Source organism: Volvox carteri (assembly GCF_000143455.1).
Source record: "Volvox carteri f. nagariensis unplaced genomic scaffold VOLCAscaffold_5, whole genome shotgun sequence".
NCBI lineage: Eukaryota > Viridiplantae > Chlorophyta > Chlorophyceae > Chlamydomonadales > Volvocaceae > Volvox > Volvox carteri.
Genome location: NW_003307548.1, coordinates 980,349 through 1,000,002, shown reverse-complemented (window position 1 = coordinate 1,000,002; position 19,654 = coordinate 980,349). Strand labels below are relative to the sequence as shown.

At 57.9% G+C, this 19,654-nt stretch overlaps 3 protein-coding genes across 3 annotated transcripts; 2 read left to right on the top strand and 1 right to left on the bottom strand.

The window, feature by feature from the left end:
• Window positions 1–1,003: 1,003 nt before the first annotated feature.
• On the top strand, window positions 1,004–9,940 carry VOLCADRAFT_103306 (uncharacterized protein). The gene is made up of 19 exons (XM_002947181.1): window positions 1,004–1,296; window positions 1,386–1,586; window positions 1,698–1,798; window positions 1,886–2,009; window positions 2,376–2,549; window positions 3,042–3,194; window positions 3,634–3,736; window positions 4,007–4,095; window positions 4,575–4,738; window positions 5,164–5,215; window positions 5,602–5,727; window positions 6,170–6,241; window positions 6,630–6,716; window positions 6,995–7,118; window positions 7,299–7,446; window positions 7,729–7,834; window positions 8,197–8,301; window positions 8,454–8,528; window positions 8,973–9,940. Exons 1-19 carry the CDS (start codon window positions 1,120–1,122, stop codon window positions 9,414–9,416), a joined length of 2,625 nt encoding a protein of 874 aa, XP_002947227.1. The 5' UTR covers window positions 1,004–1,119; the 3' UTR covers window positions 9,417–9,940.
• A 1,590-nt stretch (window positions 9,941–11,530) lies between these two features.
• VOLCADRAFT_87374 (uncharacterized protein) lies at window positions 11,531–16,813 on the bottom strand (the record flags this gene model as incomplete). Its single annotated transcript, XM_002947049.1, has 6 exons — window positions 11,531–11,713; window positions 12,719–13,060; window positions 13,525–14,469; window positions 14,594–15,628; window positions 15,875–16,381; window positions 16,724–16,813. The coding sequence occupies 6 exons, from the start codon at window positions 16,811–16,813 to the stop codon at window positions 11,531–11,533; spliced, it is 3,102 nt and encodes a 1,033-aa protein (XP_002947095.1).
• A 1,505-nt stretch (window positions 16,814–18,318) lies between these two features.
• Window positions 18,319–19,601, top strand: VOLCADRAFT_87373 (uncharacterized protein; the record flags this gene model as incomplete). Its single annotated transcript, XM_002947180.1, has 3 exons — window positions 18,319–18,475; window positions 18,973–19,231; window positions 19,445–19,601. Coding segments are annotated over 3 exons (573 nt in total), but the record flags the coding sequence as incomplete, so codon positions are not given.
• Between the last annotated feature and the right edge of the window lie 53 nt (window positions 19,602–19,654).

Sequence of the window (19,654 nt, the reverse complement as noted above, 5' to 3'; positions counted from 1 at the left end):
GCTTGTTCAGATCCGTGTTTCTAGGGCGTCGAGCAGGTAGTGGGGTTGGGGCTGACTGTGGGGCCGTGTTGCGGGGGAACGCATGGCGTCCGCTACTGCGGGGAGGACGGCTCAAGGTTGTGTGCGTTCTCCATGGGGGAGAGGGCAGGCTGCAGGGGGTCGGAGGTGTGGCGCCGCAATAAGGTGTAATGTTCGATAGCGCAACCTTGCCGAGACACACAGTTCGGCTTTCCATGGCCGCTGTCATTTTCCTGCTTAGCCCTGGGATATAATGATCTCCATAACAAAGTGCAGGACCGTACAGGGCCAACTGGAAAGCTCGGCAAGCACGCTTGTCAAGCGATCTCGAACCTAAGAAATATCGGATAGGCTACAGTGAGGTTTCGGGGAAAACACGTCAAGTGGATTCATGTCATGGACTTGGATCGTCTGCAAGGGCGATGGCGACGTTGGCTCGTTCCCGGTGCAGGTCCTATTGGCCGTGCCGATGATCGTACATGCTCTTGTGCCTACGCACATGACGCACATGACACGGTTTAATCATTGTTTGAGATGTGGCTTTATGAGATACAACATTGTACGGTGGTCACTTACTGCCTCGCGCCCGCGCCCGCTTGGGCCATTGTTGGGCAGCTGTTCGACGAAGCGGCTTTGGAAGTATGTGGCATTGCCCTGGACCGATCCCCCTCCATGCGCTAGGCAATTGTGGGGCAACTTGCCTGCAATTTTTTTGGGTGCTACTATAGGTGGACATGCTTGATGTATGTGCTGACGCAGCAAGGCCCTGCCTACAGCCAGCTACAGAACTCGGACAAGACGAGAGGGCCAGGAGGATAATGAGCTGGTACTGAAAATGAAAGGCCCCATAGCTGCTGAAGATAATATGGAGTGCCGGAGTTGGTGTCAGTATGCATCAGCGTTTACAAGCTGTCCTGCGCAGGTTTCGGAGTCGGTATACTTGTATTTGTTGTTTAGCCTAGACGGCTTTGTAAGCGATTGCTACATCCTATGACGATTAGGCACGTTATTAAGACATTGCACTTTTCCTCGGACATGGGCGTGACTGATTCTCTGTAATATGTTGCCTTGAAGGGGTGGTCATAAGGAATATCTAGGCAAATGGCACACGCTATCCAGCTGAACGTTAAGCGCCTACAAATTCCCCGGCTTTACACGCTACTGCGATGGCTGTTCCTGATAGTTATCGCCATCAGCACCGCGCTCGTAGGCTTCCTACAGAGTATGCTTGTCTCAAGCCTGTATGGCCTCCGGAGTCAGTTTATCTTTTCTATTGTGGTATGCTTTGTTTGTAGCAGATTTACTGCTACACCGCTAGATATTGCCTTATGCAATCAATGAGTGGAACCTTTTCCCGTTTTCCACAGCTGCTGAATGAGAATGTCTTCGTCAAATTTCTACAATACACAGCCTTTAATCTATTGTTAGCTTTCCTCTGCTGCTTCTTTATGTGGATTATCTCGCCAGCGGCGTCTGGCTCTGGTATTCCCGATGTTAAAGCTTATTTGAATGGCGTTGAGAGTCCCATATTCAAAAACTTTTTCACTCTGAAAACTTTCGTTGCGAAGGTAAGTAAAGGGCACGCCGACGGATTTTTCACGGGGTTGTGCATAGGGTTACGGTACGGTCGCGGGGCTTCTTCAAATCTTAGGATTGCGCCGTCTCCTCTCCCCTCCCAGGTCATTTCTAGCGCGCTGGCAGTGTCATCCAGCCTGGTCATGGGCAAAGAGGGACCTATGCTGCACGCCGGGTCCATTTTGGCTGTGGTTCTTGGCAGCAAGTAAGCCGGCGCAGGCGTCTTACCACGGCGTTTGCCTACGTTACCCCGAACTGCATCTCATTATGTTCCTCCGTTGCACTTACGCAGCAAATGGATGCAGCAGCAAATGGAGGTTGCCGCACACTGGGGCACATACACATACAACAAGGAGCAGCGCGACCTGGTGGCAATCGGTGCCGCTTGTGGTGTGACGACGGCTTTCAAGGCGCCGGTACGCAGAGGATGCCTCAACATTGATAACATGGGAATGAGGGCGGGAACCTTAACCAGGGTCAATGTCAATCCAATGACAAGGCCACCACGTTAGGGCCACTGTCGACAAGGCGAAGCCTCCCCAGTAAACTACCCCCTGTCCATCATAGATTTGGCGTATTGGGATTCACATAGGAAAGAAGCTGCCTGGTCGTAAACGAAGGTTTGCAGATAACAGAACCAATGGCGGTGGCCAGGCTACCCGGGACGGACATCATATCCCTGCTGAGCTGGTCGATTCTGTCCATTTAGCGTGCTGTTCTGGCTAGTACCAACAAGTATCGTCAGCGCCACTCCACACGGCCGCACCTGGGGCCCGGCGCAGGTTGGTGGCGTGCTGTTCGCCATGGAGATGTCCACTCGCTGGGGCAAGGAAATCATGTGGCGCTGCTTCCTGGCATGTGCCATCACCATCGTGGTGGTGCGTGAGGCCGTCAATATCTGCAGCACGCACGGGCACTGCAAGTCGCTGCAGTGGGGCTCCCTCATCTGGTTCAAGGTGCGGCTGAGGCTGGCAGGGTGCCCGTGCTGGCGAACGGGACACGGGCAAAAGCGAGTGATACGTTGTGCGCTGTTATCCTGGGCCGGTGATGGGGCGAACGACGAACCACGAACGAGTGAAGGTGCTGCCAGGGCAAGAGTGTACCAGACGTAGAACGGTGATGGGGGCGTCGAACCAACAAGGCAGCAGCGATGCCACGGTAAAGCGCGCTGCCGTGCTGCCGTGACATGCTCGGGGCTATGAGGACTTGCTTGGTCAGGCGCATGACATCAGCCGTGCGCTTGGATTGTCAACGCTTGCAGCTGCACGGGAGGAGGTCGCATGCCAGCAACCGAGCTGCCTGCAACAGTACGTAACAGCGCTGCCCTATCTGACCCGCATCAGTAATTAAGCTTCCGGCTCAAAAACAGAAGATCATGCATATGGCCGTCGACCGCAATTGAACCGCCGCTGTTTTCTGTTCCCTGGCCGCCGCCTTCCGGTGCGCAGCTGCAATTCCCTACCCCTTATGAGCAAATATGGGCAATCATCCTGCTGGCTGTGGTGGGCGGCTATCTAGGCTGCCTATACATCTCCTTCAACACCTGGGTGTGCGTCGTGCGGAAAAAATGGACCAAGTTCATGTGGGCGCGTATCGCTGAGGTGCGGCTGGCGCTGTCCACGTAACGAATTGGTGTGCATGGGCCGACATACCTAAGCAGCCATCTGGGTTGGCTGACCCTGCGAGTCCCTGCTGAGTCACACGGCAAATCCTCATGATGTGCATACATCAGCATCTTCACAAGTATGTTGAGAGAGTTGGTCTACTACCTGGCTGGTGGGCTGCGTTGTCTATGAAGCACACGTGTTGCATCTTGTTTGCCCCGGCATGTTGCGGTCGCGGTCTCGAGGATGTATGATGATGACTGCAAAGCTCCACATGGCTAATGTGCTGCAGTGCATCCGATGCAACACGTGACGTGCGCGCTAGGGATGGTTGACACTATTTTGTGGTTGCGAAGCTGCGCGCGTGCTGCAAAGGTAACAGGGGGCACCTTACCCCGCGATACGGAAAGCGTCGCGTCCCGGTGTGTGCGCGCAGGTGTGTGCAATCTCGGTGGCGACCTCCACCCTCTTCTTTTTCATGCCGGTTGCGGGACGCTGCAAGAGCTGCGACAGCAAGACTGACGTCGTCTGTCTCACGGGTGGGTCGGGACTTCGCCAAGCAATCGTGCCTCCTGACCTGAAGCCCGCCATCAGGGTTAAACCTGTAGCTTGCACCTCCGATTGCAGTTCGGCTAGCTGACCGCCTTTGGGGACAGATTGGAAGCCGTTGCTTGCGGGTCTCCAAGGTGGCTGTCACTTGCGCGCGCGTGCGCCACACCTGCCACAAACAAAGTCGCATAGGATCCGCCCAGCAAGAGGGTTGTAACGTAATACATGTCGTTTGGGCCCTTCACTCGTTACCGCTGCAGGTGGCGCGCAGTTCAGGACTTTCCAGGGCTTCCACTGCCATACCGACCATCATTACAACGACCTGGCCACTTTGGTATTCAACCCCCAGGTGGGACCTCGTTTGCTTTGGCTTGACCTGTTGCTGCGAAGCCACCCACGCCTTAAGGATGCGTGAGCCTCTCGGTGTGCAGCGTTCCTTGGCCGTTTGTTCTACAGCCAACTATGTTTGTAGCAAGTGTTGCGAAGTTTTGGCTTCTAGAGCTTCCTGCAAATTCGTGAGAAGTCTATCTGCACGGCAGCACGGCATTATGGCGGTGCTATTCGCCCGATGCAGGCATACCGTGTTAGCAGTATCTGGTTTTCGTGGAATGTCAGGCTGCAACTCTGAAGCAGTTGTCCTGGGGGGCTAGGCTATCAGCGTACCATGCTCATGCCCACTCCGACTCAACAAGAACCACATTCCGCTGCTTGCACGTACTGGTCTTTTGTATTGTCAGTTGTGTGTAACGAACAGAGATGTCGCAGGTAATGTCGTGTGGTGTTTCGTCCTTCAGCGCCTGCTGGTCCGTTCTCCCCTCCCTGTCGCAGGGCTATGTGACACAAGCGCTTTTCCAGGGCCATTCGGGCGCTTTCTCCTTCACCTCCATGTTGCTGTACGGTGTTATCTACTGGCTGATGGCAGGCATCACCTACGGCGCGTTCATCCCCTCGGGGCTGTTCACACCGTCCCTAATCTTCGGCGGCCTGCTAGGGTAGGTCGAGGGGAAATGCTTGTAATAACCGATGTGCTGTCCTACAGCCTCCGTTGGCTTTAGCTCTATGTGGGCTTGATGCTCTTAAAACATGCTTGGTTGCGGTGTCGTGCGCTCGCTTGAGCCAAGCCTGGCTGCCCGAGTGCCAAGTGTTTCCAAATGCCCCGGGGGCAGGTCCTGTGTAGCATGGCGTGTGCAGGGACATATTCGTGTGCACGGACAAGTCATGTTGTCAAATGAAGCCGCCGTTCATGGCTGTGCTATGTCGATTGCACAAGCTGATGCATGCGGACCGCACGGTCACTCTGATGCAGTGCATGACCCGTCGTAACAGCGGTGGTGTGTGCAAGCCCCCCTTGGCCAGCCGTTAATCTTCGTGTGGAACCTCTTCTTGCTGGCCACTGATCCCTGAAACCCTTTTGCAGCCGGATGTGGGCTGAGGCGCTCGTTGCCATGCACGTTGCGGATGTCAACGCGGTAAGGTTGGGGGCTTCGAAAATTTTGTGTGTACCAAAACTGAAACGCCAGTTACATTACCGAAGAATGACCAGGTCATTGCATCTCCTCTCGCTGCGTTGTGAACAGTTTCTCCAGTACCGAAGTGGAGTTCTGACGTTCATCGGCGTCCCCAAGGCATTCATCAAGGCAGTTGCACCCGGGTTTAAGCCGCTGAATCAACGGCACCGTTGTTCCCACAGACAAGTTGCCGCGCCTTCGTGCGGGGGCCAGCATTAGTGTCCTGGTTCAAGTTTCCTGGTCGCTGTCCCCCTGCATTCTCCACGCCTGCTGTCAGCTTTGTCTAAAGCACAGCGCACGTGACTGCCCCTGGTGCTTCGCCCTCCTTGGGCGTCCTTTCCCCGCAGGTGGGCTTCTACGCGCTGCTAGGTGCAGCATCCTTTTTGGGAGGCCTTATGCGCATGTCTGCGGCACAGGCGCTCATCCTGATGGAGATGACCCAGTCGCCAGCCATGCTGCCATTCCTTATGCTGGTGAGCGATTTCGGGAAGCGGTGACCGGAGGGTTTTCTCCTTTTGTTGTGGGCTTCTGGTAGCCGGGGGGCATTAAGTGTCGCCGTAAGCGTGGGTATGACGGGGGGGCCAGGCGGCATGTGCAGCAGTCCAGGTGAAGGAAGAACAGCCAAGTAGGCCGGAGCGGGGGAGAGAACTCCGATTGCGATGACACGCATCGCCCTCGGAGTCGCGTGGAAAGGAACTTCTTTCTCGCTCGCCATTTTTGTGGGTTAAATACTCTGGTTGAAGGGATACGATTGAGGAGCTATGGCCATGGGAGAGCCTCTGCGGTGTGCCAGGACCGGCAAATGTGCGCGCTTTCCAAGCGATATGGCCAACTGTGCATTAGGCACTCGCCTGAAATGCTTGTCAGCTGGGGAATATTTACCTTCCGATCTTCATCCAACCCTAAACCCGGCAGGTCCTCGTCATATCTAAGAACGTGGGCGATTGCTTTAACTATGGCGTCTTTGAGCACCAGATGATGCTCAAGGTAAGGCGAACGCCTCCTAGGGACCCGTCCTGACCATGGGTCTCTTCCTGGGCTTGTTGCACCTAGAGGGATTGCGACCCTGGTAAGGGCTGTGGCTGCTTGGGTCGTAGCTCATCTAGCTACATGGAGCCAAAGCAGGGGTTGGCGAAAGGAGCTTGCCGCCGAATATCGTATCCCGTTCTGTCGTGTCGGGATCAGTCAGGTAGCAGCCGGTGGGGCTAACCGGCCGTGAGACCGTGGCGGTGAGGAACATGCGACATTTTTTTTGCCGGAAACCAGGCTTGCTAGGCAGGCTCAAGTTTTTCCTTTTTTTATTTTTTTGCCATGTTCTGCTTTCCTCTTCTTAGCTGTGAACCGCCTATGGGCCCTGCTACCTGTCCGCTCCCAGAACTTGGCGTTTGTGGGCCTGGCGGAGAACAACAGCAAGAAGTTCCACATCAACGCCTCCGACATAATGAAGCGAAACGATGGGAAGGTGCGTGATGACCATCCACGTCGGCAGGCAGGGCCGACATTGGGCTATGGTGTCTGAATGAGGCATGTCGATCAGGACCGCTGCTGCTCCGGTGTCACACCGGCATCTTACAGCCACCAACTATCCATCACCATGGCAGCTTGCAAGCGACTGCGAGTCCTGCTGCTCTCCACATCGCCCATTATGGCCGGTCCCCTAGCCTTCATGCGCGCTTCGTAACCCAGCCTTCCGCTTACTAGGGTCGTCGTAACCCAACTTGATATCCCTTCGCTGCTCAGGGCGATACGCTGTACACCGTGGAGCCCGGCTGCGTGTTGGCGGAGGCGCTGGACACCTTCCGGGACAGCGCGGCATTCCCTGTCACAACCATCCCACCTGACCCAGAGGACAAGAACTCCAAAGGTGAGCAGCCACAGCCCGAACATGTGTGTGGAGTACCAAGTGCAGGGCCTCCTGTTGAAGATCTTGCTCCCACTACCTCACAACCCATTATGTGTCCGTGCCGTCAAGGGCGAGGACTTGCTTCCCAACTTTTTCTTCCCCGTTTTGTTTCCCCTGCTCATCCTGCGTCTCTCCTGATAGGTAATTTCGTGGGCATGATTAGCCGGCGCAACGTGGCGCAGCTGGTTGACGACTACGGGGTGGACGCGGATGCCATCGACCTGACTTCCAAGGTGGAGGTGGCGCCCATTCTCATTCCACCCAACATGCCGCTACCCTTCATCTATAGGTGTGCGCGGGGTAGGGACCGGGCCTCGCACAACACGTGGGGCTCAGGGCCAGAGGCCAGCGGCTACCCTTCGGGCACAGGGACGCTTCATTTCCGCTGGCTCCAAAACCCATGAGGGATCACCGCTTTCTGCGTCCTCTAGCCCCCTTCTCGCGTCGCTATTTGTTGTTTAGCGGTTGTTGCTACTGTTAAAAACCATGGCAAGTGGATTAGGCTGGCGCTGATAGTGATTTACTGTTAAACGTGGTCCTGCCCCGACTCTGACTCCCGCGTTTACGTTAGGATTGTGAATGCGGAGGGCTTCAACTACGTGCCGGTCATCCGCTGGAATGGGCCGCTGGAGGGCATGGTCAGTCGCGCGGAACTGGTGGAGGTGCAGAATGCGCAGGTACGTGGTCCTAGTGACCGAGGAGCAGGCTAGGCGCTCGGTCTAAAGAGGTAGGGGGAGAGGGACGGAGTTCGGGGTTTGTGTTGTGTGGGCAGAGGCACCTGCGCTATTGGGAAAACGCGGCTCGGAGATGCCCTGTGCGCGGCCACTTGTACCCGAGCGGCTGGAGGAGGATACCGGGGAAGGCACTTCGCTCTGTGCTTGCTTAGATGTCCACATAGGCGTCCACAGCAAATATTCCGCAACTGTTGGCGGTACAGTCAAATTCATTCCTGGCATTATCGCCAAGTGCTGCTGTTCCTACGTTACCAGCATCTTCCCGCCCTGTGCCCCTTCCGCTGTCACCTCAACACGGCCCACAGCTCGACCAGTTCCACCTCAAGGAGCAGATTGAAAAGATGGCGCACGAGATCGACCAGGGCAAGATCATTGGCTCCATGCACCTTGACAATAACATCCATGCGCAGGTAGGGCTAGGGGAAGGGAAGATGTCTGCGCGGTCGTGCAAGTGTCTATGCTTCTAGGGCTTGCGTGCCCTTGCGCTAGATGCCCCATTGGGGGTGGAGCGCGTGGGTGACATTTGGCATCTGCTCCCTGGGACATGGATTACGCGCTGCAGGCCTTCAAGCACATATTTTCAAACCCGGTGGCGGCAGTACGAGAGGTATTAGACAAGGATGACAAGCCCATGGAGGTGCGTGGAGGGTCTGGAGCTGTCCAGGGTTCATCGCCATGTAGATGAGGGCTTACACTGGGAGATACTTTCCGATTGTTTGACGTTAAAGCCAGTTAATTATTGTTTACATGGGCTTTTCCCATATTAGGCTGCGCACTAACCCCTGCTGATCCTGCCAGTCACACGATAGGACTCCAGCAGACAGCAAGGTAGTCTTCGTATCCTCCCCACGGCTTTTCTCAACGCTGACACTGGCCACGCTTGTCTGTCCATGCTCACTGTGCTGCACGCAAAAATCGAGCACAGAGCGCTGACGGCCGCATCGGCCTATATGCAACCAATTGCCATGTCCATGCACAGCCTCTCACCTACCTGACTTCCCTATGGCTGGGACTCAGCGACCTGCATTGGCCTAGCGGTGACTGAACGGGGCAAGGATCGTGGTCGTGGGCGCCCCTGCAGGTCGCGGACACCTTTTACCTGGCAGCAGATGACAAAAGCTACTCATCACGACCGTCGGACGTGGCGCGCTTGCACTCCAGCGGCCACGACGCCTCGTTGAGAATGCGATCGCGAATGTCGCTGGACCCCCTCGGACGCGCCGCGGCGGGGCCGCCGTCCAAAAGTGTGAACGGCGAAGACTCCGTAGCCAAGGGCCACACCACGCAGGGCGACAATAATAGTTACCGCAGGGACGCAGCAGACAGCGGTGCTGGTAGCTTCACGGATATCGAGATGGGCGGCAACACCTCTGGTGTGACCACGGATGCCGGAATCGGTGTGGCGACTGGGGTTCATCAGGTTGGCGGCACGGGTGATGACCGCGACGGCCGAGGTGACGGCGGCGCCAATGACGAACGGACACCGCTGACGGGGGGCTTGCCGAAGTCCTCCGGCAACAAATGATGCCATGCGACGGCTTCAGCAATTACGTGAAATTCCGGAAGAATAAATGTTCGTGCTCTGGTATTCGCATGAAAACCTGCGGGAAAGGGCTGCTTGGGCAAGTGGTCGCCATGTCGGACGGGTCTCAGCAACTAAAGCGTGGGTTCAAAGGTTAGAGATGCAGGCGCGGCATGCAAATGTAGTTCATCAAGGTTAGGCGCAGTTGAGCAGCAGACTTTGCCGGCCACAGCAGGGCAGTGGACGGTCAAGAAGTCAGGGTTTGCCATGGGAGCAGCCGTTGCGTCGTTGCAGTGAGAGGGGCGGACGGCATCGCACAGTCGGCCAGGTGAGGGGCTGCAGTGCGGGACCAACGGAATGGTTGGTTATTGGTCTTCTTATTCGCTTGAGCACCAAAGCCGGTGAATCTATAGGCGCTGCGCCTGCAAGTACGGTCAGAGGCGTTTTGTTGAGTGGTGGTAGGTGAGCATCAACACCTTGGTGTCATCGGCCTTATTGTCAAAACAAATGTAATGTGTGTTTGTATTACAGCTTGAGTTACGTTACCCTCCAAAGGTGAAACGGGCCCGGAGGCGTAAGGACCAGTCGAAGGCTGTCCGAAATAGATAGATATACAATGCGAGGTTTACCGAGGCTATCGGTCGCAGTCCCCGTCATTCTATCCCTTACAAGTTTATCGTGCATTCGTCATAATCGCGTGCCCTCACTGTCCAGACGGTCCTGTCCGGGCACATCGCACGATACGACACTGAGACACAACAATCTATAGCCGCACATATTCTATTAGCGGTAAATGTATAGCAACAAATATGTCAACACGCTCCTCTCGTCGCTCACCCTTCCTAAGCCCAGTCTTATGGGCCACCAACATTTTCTGCTGACCCCATGCCGGTGCTGTCCTGCCCTGACAGGACATGACAGAGCTGCGTCTCCGCCAACCCGCGCATTATTATACATCCACTAATGATGCGTCCGCAGTAACACGTGACACATTCATTGTGTTACGGCATAGACCGCCGTACGACTTCTCTGTCACCCGCCGCACCCCAGACGAGCTGAAGAGAGACTGCGCGACGTAGCGCAGCAGCTCCTCCACACCACTGGGCGGGGCATGTGCAATAAACGCAACGGCACCAGCCAACGTGCGGCATCAGACACTTCAATACACTCCATCACAACGCTCCAGCACGAAAACATAAAGACACAGAGGAAGAATCAGGCAAGCAAGTATCGTACAAATCAGTTCAGGAACGGGAGCCGCTCGAGAAAACGCAGCCGACCTAGCTTTTTTGTACAAAAAACCCACTAGCATCCTCAGGGTCCGGACGGGGGATGAGGGTCTCGTGCGCCAATACACAGATCCAGCAGTTAGTAACTCCGCAGGCGCCGGAAATAGCTGCGGTGCAAAATCCCGGGGGCCATACATCCCGCCTTGCGTACCCACTGTGGTCTCGGACGCCATTCGCGTCTGTTCCTATCAACAATGAGCAGACCACTCTATCAAAAAGCATCCACCCAAAACTCAGTCTGTCTATCTGGGGACCCCTACTGTTTCCTCCATGACTGAACCCTTCCGATTCAGGGAGCGGTATATGGCGAGTCAAGTTGATATTTGGCGGGCCTCCAAACAAACTCACATCGTCTCTTTTATCTCCGAGCATACACCTTGAAATCAACACAGTGTTCATTCTTCCTCACCGCACTGCTCCCATGATCCGTTCCGCTGTACCGCTACGGGACACTCCCCCTAAGCCAGAAATTGCATTCCTCTGCTAGCCATGCAGCGTCGCTACAGCGCATTTCTCTCGTCTCTTTGCTGGCTTCTGTCCATTGTAATAACGAAAGCGCAATGCATATGCTTCCGCGAAACACCAAAGATAAAGCGAAATGTGCATCTTCCTCGTCAAAACAATTGACACTCCCCTTTTACTATCCGTCCCCACCTCCCTAACCTCCGTCATTCCCACTATTAACAATCAAAGAGGCATCCACGTTCGTCGTCGTACAGAAAGAAAAATAAACCGCCCGCAAAACCTTCCGCCTATAATTGATGTGTACACTGATACACCGTCGCAAGAACGACATCCCTCCGGCCTTGTGAAACTACGTCCAATCATTTAGCGTACACAGTCCGCACAGAGATCATGCCGTCCTCGGCACACCGCACGCACACCCGCAGCCGCCCTCAGAGCGCCAAAAGCCTCTTTCCCTCCGTCATGCCCCTTAGACTCAGCACCATGAGGCGCCAACCGAGCCACACCGCCCAGGTCCAGGCCCGAGCTAATGCCGCTCCCTGGAGCCTACGGGGAGTACGCATCGACTCGTCTATCCCCATCATTCCCCCTCTCCCTTCACGCATCTTTCTGCAGCTGGGGGGGCACCAGGACTACAGCAATGCGCTAGGGCCCCGACCAGACGCACCTTTCCCCTTCCCCTTCCACCCATACTCGGTTCGCAATCATCCCTTACGGGCAACCTCATTAACATTGATAGTCCGCATTCGATGACACCTCCCCCCATGTGCTGTTATGCTCCGAATGTGCGATAACGTGAAAACAAATAAATGAAAGCAGCGAGTCTATCAGCAGCAGAACTCATAGCTATCGACATTAAAAACGCGCAGGCTGATGAAACCGCTCCAAAATGGACTATCCCAATCTTTCACCCTTTTCTGTTCCCCATCTCTTCCTCCCCGTGTGCTCTTCGCGTCCAAGCTGTGTGCCACCACAACGCCGCCGGGGACCCCGCCATCGCATTCGCAATCGTGTCCCCCCGGCGCCCTCCTCCTCCCGTCCGATTGCAATTCTCCCCCTGGCTTGTTGGTAGCTCGCTAGGCCCCCACCCCGCTGGTGGCGGTGGTGGTGGTGAGACCTTGGTGCCCCTTTCCATCGTTTCCTCTCACGCCACGCCGGACGAACTCCCCCCCACAACATAAACATCAGAACAACCCAGACGACAGAGCCCTGCCTTCACCCCTCGCCGCCACTTCGCGCCCCAAACCCTCTGCGGCTGCCGCAGGGGCGCACAGGACGCTTCCCCCCATCGAGAACTCCCCCTTCACAACCGGATGTAACACACCGCACCACCGCCCGTTTCCAGACTCCAGGCTCCAGCCCCCACCAACAAGGTCGTCGCCCCAAAATCCCCAGGCCTCAGAGTCGGCCCCCACTGCCGTTTGGTGGCGCTATCACTAGGTGACCTCCCACCCCGACCTACCCGACACGTTACCCTTATCACGCAGAAAACCGTTGTCGTCATTCGTGTTGCTCGTCAGGTGCTGCTATCCGTTTGGACGGTTAGTTCACCGGTATGACTTGCAGCTCCACCTCAGCTGCGTTGACCAGGTCGCGCAGGGTCTCCGCGAAGACTGCGCAGTAGCGCTCCCTCACTCCCGGAAGGGCGGTCAGGGCCCCCAGGGTCTCATTCATGGCGGCCCGCACCGCCGGGTCGCCGTGGGTCAGCATCACCGCCACCACTCGGGCCAGCAGGCTGCGGGGGACGTGGTCCGCAGCCGAGGAAACAGCCGCAGCGGCCCACTCCGCAGCCTCCGTGCTCCCTGCTGCAGTTGCACGATGAGCTGGGTGGGCGGAGGTGGCGCCGCGTCCGAAGAAGCGACGCAGGCCAGCGCACGCCCCGCGAGCCAGAGCCTGTGGGCAGATGGTGGTGCGGAGGCCGCGAGCAATTTCAGCAACTTCAGAAGCGGAGAACCGTTCGTTACGCAGTCTGCGAGCGCGACGTCAAAGAGCCCATCGGCAGCGGGCGTGTCAAGAGGGGCATGTACGCGATTAGCAGCAGCAGCAGCGCCATAACCCTAGCTCTGACTAACACGCCCGCCCAGCCACCCGGGATACGAACAAGATCCCCCTACACAGTGCGCACAGGTACTAAACAACGCAGACGGACAGAACCCACAAGTTGCGGGGTGGTGATGCTGGTGAGGGTGTCCGTTCTTTTGTCGCGCAGGAGCATACAGCCGCGTGTTCGCTGGATAACCCGAAGACAAGAGGTACCCTGGAAGGATCTGGATTACCCCGGGCGCTCGCGCCTCAACCCGCCATAGATGGACCAGTTGTTAACAAACCGTACCGCGGGATGGGAACAGACACCTTACCTGGAGTGCTTCAGCAGCGGGCAACAAGCACGCAGGATGTTCCGAGACCAGCAGCCCCTCCAGCAGCCCCAATGCGCCGCCACGAACCGCCTCAGTCACAGCCACCACGTCATCGCCCACGCCCGACGACAGACAAAGCATGCCGTACGCAAGCAGCTGCGGATCACGCTCCCGCCGTGCCGCCGCCAGCAGCCGCTGTACACCCCCGGCAGCTAGGAACGCGGCGCGATGTGGCTGCTGCTGCTGCTGTTGCTGCTGGTTCGCATGAGGCGGATTGTGATCTGCCCCGGCACCAGCAGCGGCGCCCTTGCCTGCTGCTCCCGGACCGCACTCGGCAGTGGCGTCAGGGTGCGGGAGGAGAGCGGAACACAAGGCGCCGATGGTGGCGGAGGAGCGCAGGCGCACGTGTCCGTCGGGCGCTTCCAGGAGGGCTACCAGCGGTGAAATGACCCGTGAGTCCGTAACGGCTGCAGCGAATGGCGATAACGACAAGTGCTGTAGCAGCCACACCGTATAGAGCAGAAGATCTGAAATCGGTGGTCCAACATTGGTCGTTGCCGCTGCCGCTGCAGCAGGTGCAGGCGGATGGACGCGCGGCGGCGCCGCGGGCTCGCAGGCCGTCGCGGCGGCAGCTGCCGCTTCGCCCGTAGCAGCCGCCGTCGCCCTTTCCGTCTGCTCCGCCAGCCACCGCAGTAGAGCCGTCATGGCGTCCCAGTCCATGGCTCGTGCTACAGCCGCCTTTGTGGATGGAACCCCGCATGTAAGGTTGACGAGCGCCATAGCCGCGTACTGCCGTACAATAAGCACGCCGGCGCTGGCGGCAGCGGTGGCACCAGTAGAGGCGGCACCTGATTGCTGGTGCTGCTGCGGGCCGTCCTCGTCAGGCAGCATGAGGAACTCTAGCAGGCGCGGTACATAGCTGTATGGCGGCCCCGCAATGTCAGCCTGCACGGTATTGCGTAAAAGGAACAGCGCGTCAGAGGAGAGGCGGCGGCAGTGGCGGCGGCGGCGGCTGTGTTACCGCCTCAAACTCCGCGAACCCACCGAGCACCCCGCCCCTACACATCACCTTGAGGTCTGGGTCGCTAGATGAGAGGTGCGCCAGCAGCCAGACCGCGAACTTGGCCAGTCCGAGGTAGCCGCTCCGCAACAGCATATCCACGTATTCAGGTGTGTTGCACCCACCATCGTCATCGCCTCTACCACCAGAGCCGGAACCACCAACAGTGACACCCCCCGCGCCGCCGCCGGCCCCCAACTCGAGGGAGACCGCCGGATCGCCAGCCGTGTTGTAAGGCATAGCCGCCGTAGCGGGCCGCGGTAACAGCACCCCCGGCTGTAGCAGCACCCCAAACAGCGCTTCTAGTTCCGTCAACATCCCCCCGGACATGGCGACAGCGCGCTGATTAGCGCTGTTATCAAACGTAATGTTCACCAGAGCCATAAGCCCGTACTGTACGGCTGCAATCATGTACGGCATGGCTGCGACACGTGGCGAGTCGTCACCCGCTGCTGCCGCCGCTGCGGCAGCTGCATCATACAGAAGCGTCGATGACGCATGTGGCATCAGTCGGCCAGATATGCATGGCGCTCTAAGTCCCTGGGCTGCCGGAGCAGCCATGGCCCCGGCGTTCCCACCGCGGTGGCTACCGCCGCGCGCCCCCCCAACCAGACCCCCTCCCGAACTCAGAGCTTTCACCGCCCGGGTCACTGACGGCTCGTGCCAGCGGTCTGCTTCCGTACACGCCGGCCCCGCCGCCGCCGAAGCCGCCCGTGCCCGGACAAATGCGGCCCTCTCTGCAGCCGCGGTCACCCAAGCCATCCGCCCGTGCCGTATTAGCCGTACAAGTGCGGGTACGACTCCCTCCTGCACTAGTTGCAGCTGCCCCGCGGGTACACTGCACAGGTGGGCGACCAGCCAGGCAGCTAGTCCGGCAATGTGCCACCTGGACGCCGGCAGATAGGAGCGGACGGCACCGGGGCCGGATGCTGCTGCTACTGCCGCTGCTGAACCTTCCGTTAGGTCATTCACGTCATCGTCATCATCAGGTACATGCAGCAGGCTGAGCAGGGTGTTGGGAACCCATGGGTCCCTTAAAATCGCCTGTATGGAGGATTGAGGCGGGGAGAGGGGCCGACGGGGGGAACGGGGACGGGGAAGTTGAAGGCACGGGGGAGTTTAGGGGCGACTAGCGGACGAATGGCGGCGCACGGAGCGCTGGATAGAGGCCTGAACTTGACCTCATCAGACGGTGGACTCTGAATGTGAGCCCGATCGGAAGGATGCTCCCGCTCCGCCCCACCACCGTCACCACCGCTACCCTAGCAGCACGCGGCCGGCGATACCCACCTGCCTCACCGGGGCCCCTGCCCGGGCGTTGCTGGTCAGGTTGACGAGCGTACGCAACACGTACGACAGAACTACGGGGTCACGGGTAGACGGTCCAGCGGGGCCGTCACCAGCCCCGGCCTTCTCAGGCTCTCCACACTGCCCCTGCTCCTGACTGCTGCTGCTGCCACTCTTGCCGCTTCCACAGTTACTCCTGTTAGCACTGTGCACATTCAAATGCTCTGCTGGCACTGCCTTTCCCTTCCCCGCCCTGTGGCCCCTCTCCTGCTGCTGGTCGCCACATGCGTCACGGCAGATCCGGCTGCGTCTTAGCTGGGGCCGGGGGCCGTCCGCCGCATGCAGAGGGGCCCTCCAGGCTGGCAACAGTACTCCGGAGCCGGAGGTGGAATGGGAATTCCCAGGAGGCCGGGTGAAGGCTGATGAGGCCAGCAGGCGGAGCAGAGCAGGGACGGCGCCGGCCTCGCATATGGCGGCCTGGAGACCCCGACGTGAAGGTGATAAAAGGGCCTGTGGGGAGACAGGTTCCGACGAGGTGGTTCCGGAGCAGTGGCCATGGTTGCTTGAGGATGGGCCAAACCACATCAGTCAGGGCCTGTGGCAGCGGATCAGCAATGCCTTCGGGAGAAGGAAGCCAATCGTGGTATTGGAAGGACCCACGGGCCATGCGGATTGGATGCGCAGCGCTGTATATGCCGGAAGCGTTCTGTTGTTATGGAGAACTTTGGAGGAAATTATGTTTCCGGGGTGTTTGCTCTTGGACCAGGACCAGGATAAGCAAGTACGTCGGCTCCCGTGACGTGATAGTGACTCATTTCAATTCAGAAAGTCATGTAGGGTTCATATGCTTACCAGAAGCTCGGTCACTTCGGCGTAGACTTCAGCATCGGTCGATGTCTGGCCATCAACGGCAAAAGCATGGACATAAGCAAATATATTCATAATGAATGTAATGAAACATGTATGGGATTAAAGCGGTAAACGAAATTAAGCAATTGGACAGGTTAGGCGGACCAAAGAAGCCGAAGGTTCCTTGCCTGCAGAAGCTTGCACAAATGAGGAAGGGCCCTCTCCCCCTCGCGTAACAAGCTAGCGACATATCCAGGATTGATAGACGAGATATCCAAGGGTAGAGCACTGAGTTCTTGCTTGAGTTGTACAAGCGTGCGCCCCGAACCGTTGGGCAGATGTGACCCGATGTGACCGGGACAGCAAGACGCTGAAAGGTACTTCAATGCACCTCGAGCTGTGACACTTGTTGCTGCTGTAACCTGCAAGGTCCGTGGCAAAGCAAAGCATGATTCTAAATTTCAGGCATCGGAGAACCGACCCCGTTTGAGAAAGTAATAATCCAAACGTACTCGCAATATTTTCTGGTCTGAATTGCGCCTTAGGATTAAGGTCGCGCCTGCTCACCTTGTTTGCTCTCCTCCTCCTCGTCTCCCAGAAAACAAGCCCGCAAGCCGCTGCAAGCCAAAGCATCCGCTGTTTATTTGCCCCAGGTTTATGTGGTTATTATATTGAAATTCAGCCGGAAAGGCAAGCTTGCATGCGGCGTGTAACTGTTCCAAGGAAAACCCTTGCACCGGGGACTAGAGTATACTATAGGTGTTTAATTCTGGCGTATAAAGTGACGGTGGTATGTAAGTGAGGAAGGCATGACAACCTGGCTGCAAATGCGGAACACTTGACAAGAACATCGGGCAACCGAATTCCGTACATGACGAGATGAGCGGCAAACACACACTAGCATCACTCTGGCAAGAATTTTATATATCTATTGCTTATATTTCGTTCAGCGTCTGTTATCTTAGTACAGAGACAGACAGTAAAGCGGACCTGAAAAATGCGGATACGGACATCCCGACCGCCACCGCTTAGCCCGATCGTAGTCGTCCCCGCAAACATATAAAGCCATGAAGGCTCGTTAGCATATCATATGTGCCCATTCAGCACAACCTGACCTGGGTCCCACGGAGCCGGCGCAGCGCAGCACAACCCGCACCTTCCAACCTCCCGCCCCGGGACCCGACAGGACAGCTCCCTTACAACCTCATCACGCGACATCACCTCCATACCCTCAGAGCCCCTGCTGCACTAGCACCGACAACTCCACCAGAAGCACTCCACATCCCCATCTTCACCCCCCGATCGTACACGCACACCCCCTCCTCACCCACCCACCCACCCACCTACACACAAACATACCCACCTCTGCCGCCATCGATACCTCCTTCAACCACAACCACCACAACCACAGTAATTACCGGCTGGCCACCAATCTCACCCGCCTAGCTGGCTACAGAACTAGCTGGGTAGCCAACTGAATCGTGCAACTGTCACCCATCCCCGCCCAATCATACTCTCTGAAAGGGGCGCGAGGCCTAGCAGCCGCAGCAGCAGCAGCACCACCAGCAGCCACCGTTCCGGCCCCCTAGTCGCCCCGAATGGACTTCACGGCCTACATCGCCAATCTCAGTGCCGACAAGCGCACACTGCTGTACCGCAGCCCCTGGACGAGTCTGGCCGTGTTCCGAAACCTGCCGCCGTTGGCACAGGTGTACGTCATGCGGCTCCTGTTCGTACCGACGCCCTTTCCGGCGGGTGAGTGAGTGAGTGAGTGAGCCGAAGTTGCGGTTGGGCCTCTCTCTCCCCCTCTGCTTCCCCCTTCCCCTCTGTCTGCTTTCCCCGTAGCTTGCTGGGGTGTGTGTGTATAACCCGTCACATACCCCGCCGCTTGCGTACGTATGTATGTATGTAAGGAGGGACATGAGTTTGTTATTAGTGTTCGCGGATTGCTGCGGGCTGCGGCCTCTGTGCGGCCATTTCGGTACCCGTGTTCCCCCTGCGGCTAGGGCCCTGACACCTCACCCCCTCCCGGTCAGCCCTCTTAGGGAGGGGACTCAGGCGAGCGGAGGGGAGAACTCGTTTCCTGCCACCCCCGCCCCCGCCACCACCACCCGTCACCCCGGCCCCATCACCTCTCGGGCTATCTCAGCCTCATACACCCCAGGGAACAGTCATCCACACAAATGCGCACATACACAATACATATACGCACGCACGGCTCTCTATTCCCCCCTCCTCCCCCTCGTCCCCAGATTACCTGGACTCCTGGGCCCTACGTTCCGCCACCAGCACTCACCAGGCGGCCTTGGCGGCTCTCAGGGGGCTGGACGTACTGCTGGAGCAGCGGATAAAACCCGTCACCACCGTGGGGCCACATGCAGCCGGTTTCGGAGCAGTGGCCGGCGGCAGAGCGGCCTCAGCTGCAGCCGCCCCTCAGCAGCAGGTTCATCGAGCTGTGTGTGTGCTACACCCGGACTTCCGAACTCAGCTGCAGCGAGTGGCTTGTTGCGGGTGACGGGGGAGGAGGGGGGGTTGGCGGGGGGGAGGGGGTAGTTGAGAGCTGCCCCCCATGTTGTTGGACTTCCCCCGATTACCGCCACTTTCACCACCACCATCACTATCACTCCCACACCGCACTATTACTCACCCGTTCGTGTGTCGCACCGTCTTCATTACCTGACGGGCCGATCGCACGTATCCCCCTCTTCCCCGCGCGCCCCGCAGATCCCAGCTGATGCGCGGTGACGTTCCCCCCGCCGCCGCCGCCTCTGCCCCCTCCCTGGAGCAGCTGGGCGAGTGGGCCACGGGGCAGTGGGAGGCGCTGCAGCTCTACCTGCTGGGGGCGGGGAGGTCTCCGCCGGCATTGCCGCCGCTACTGCGGGTGCGGGTGGGGGAGGGGGAAGTGGGGAAGGTAGCGGAGGGGCACATCGTAAT

What these genes read in the sequence shown, in the direction of transcription:
- VOLCADRAFT_103306 (XM_002947181.1), top strand. Translation starts at nt 1,120, where the DNA reads ATGGCACACGCTATCCAGCTGAACGTTAAGCGCCTACAAATTCCCCGG. An exon ending in TGAAAACTTTCGTTGCGAAG is followed by an intron (nt 1,587 to 1,697) that starts GTAAGTAAAGGG and finishes CTCCCCTCCCAG; the next exon opens with GTCATTTCTAGCGCGCTGGC. An exon ending in GCTCCCTCATCTGGTTCAAG is followed by an intron (nt 2,550 to 3,041) that starts GTGCGGCTGAGG and finishes TCCGGTGCGCAG; the next exon opens with CTGCAATTCCCTACCCCTTA.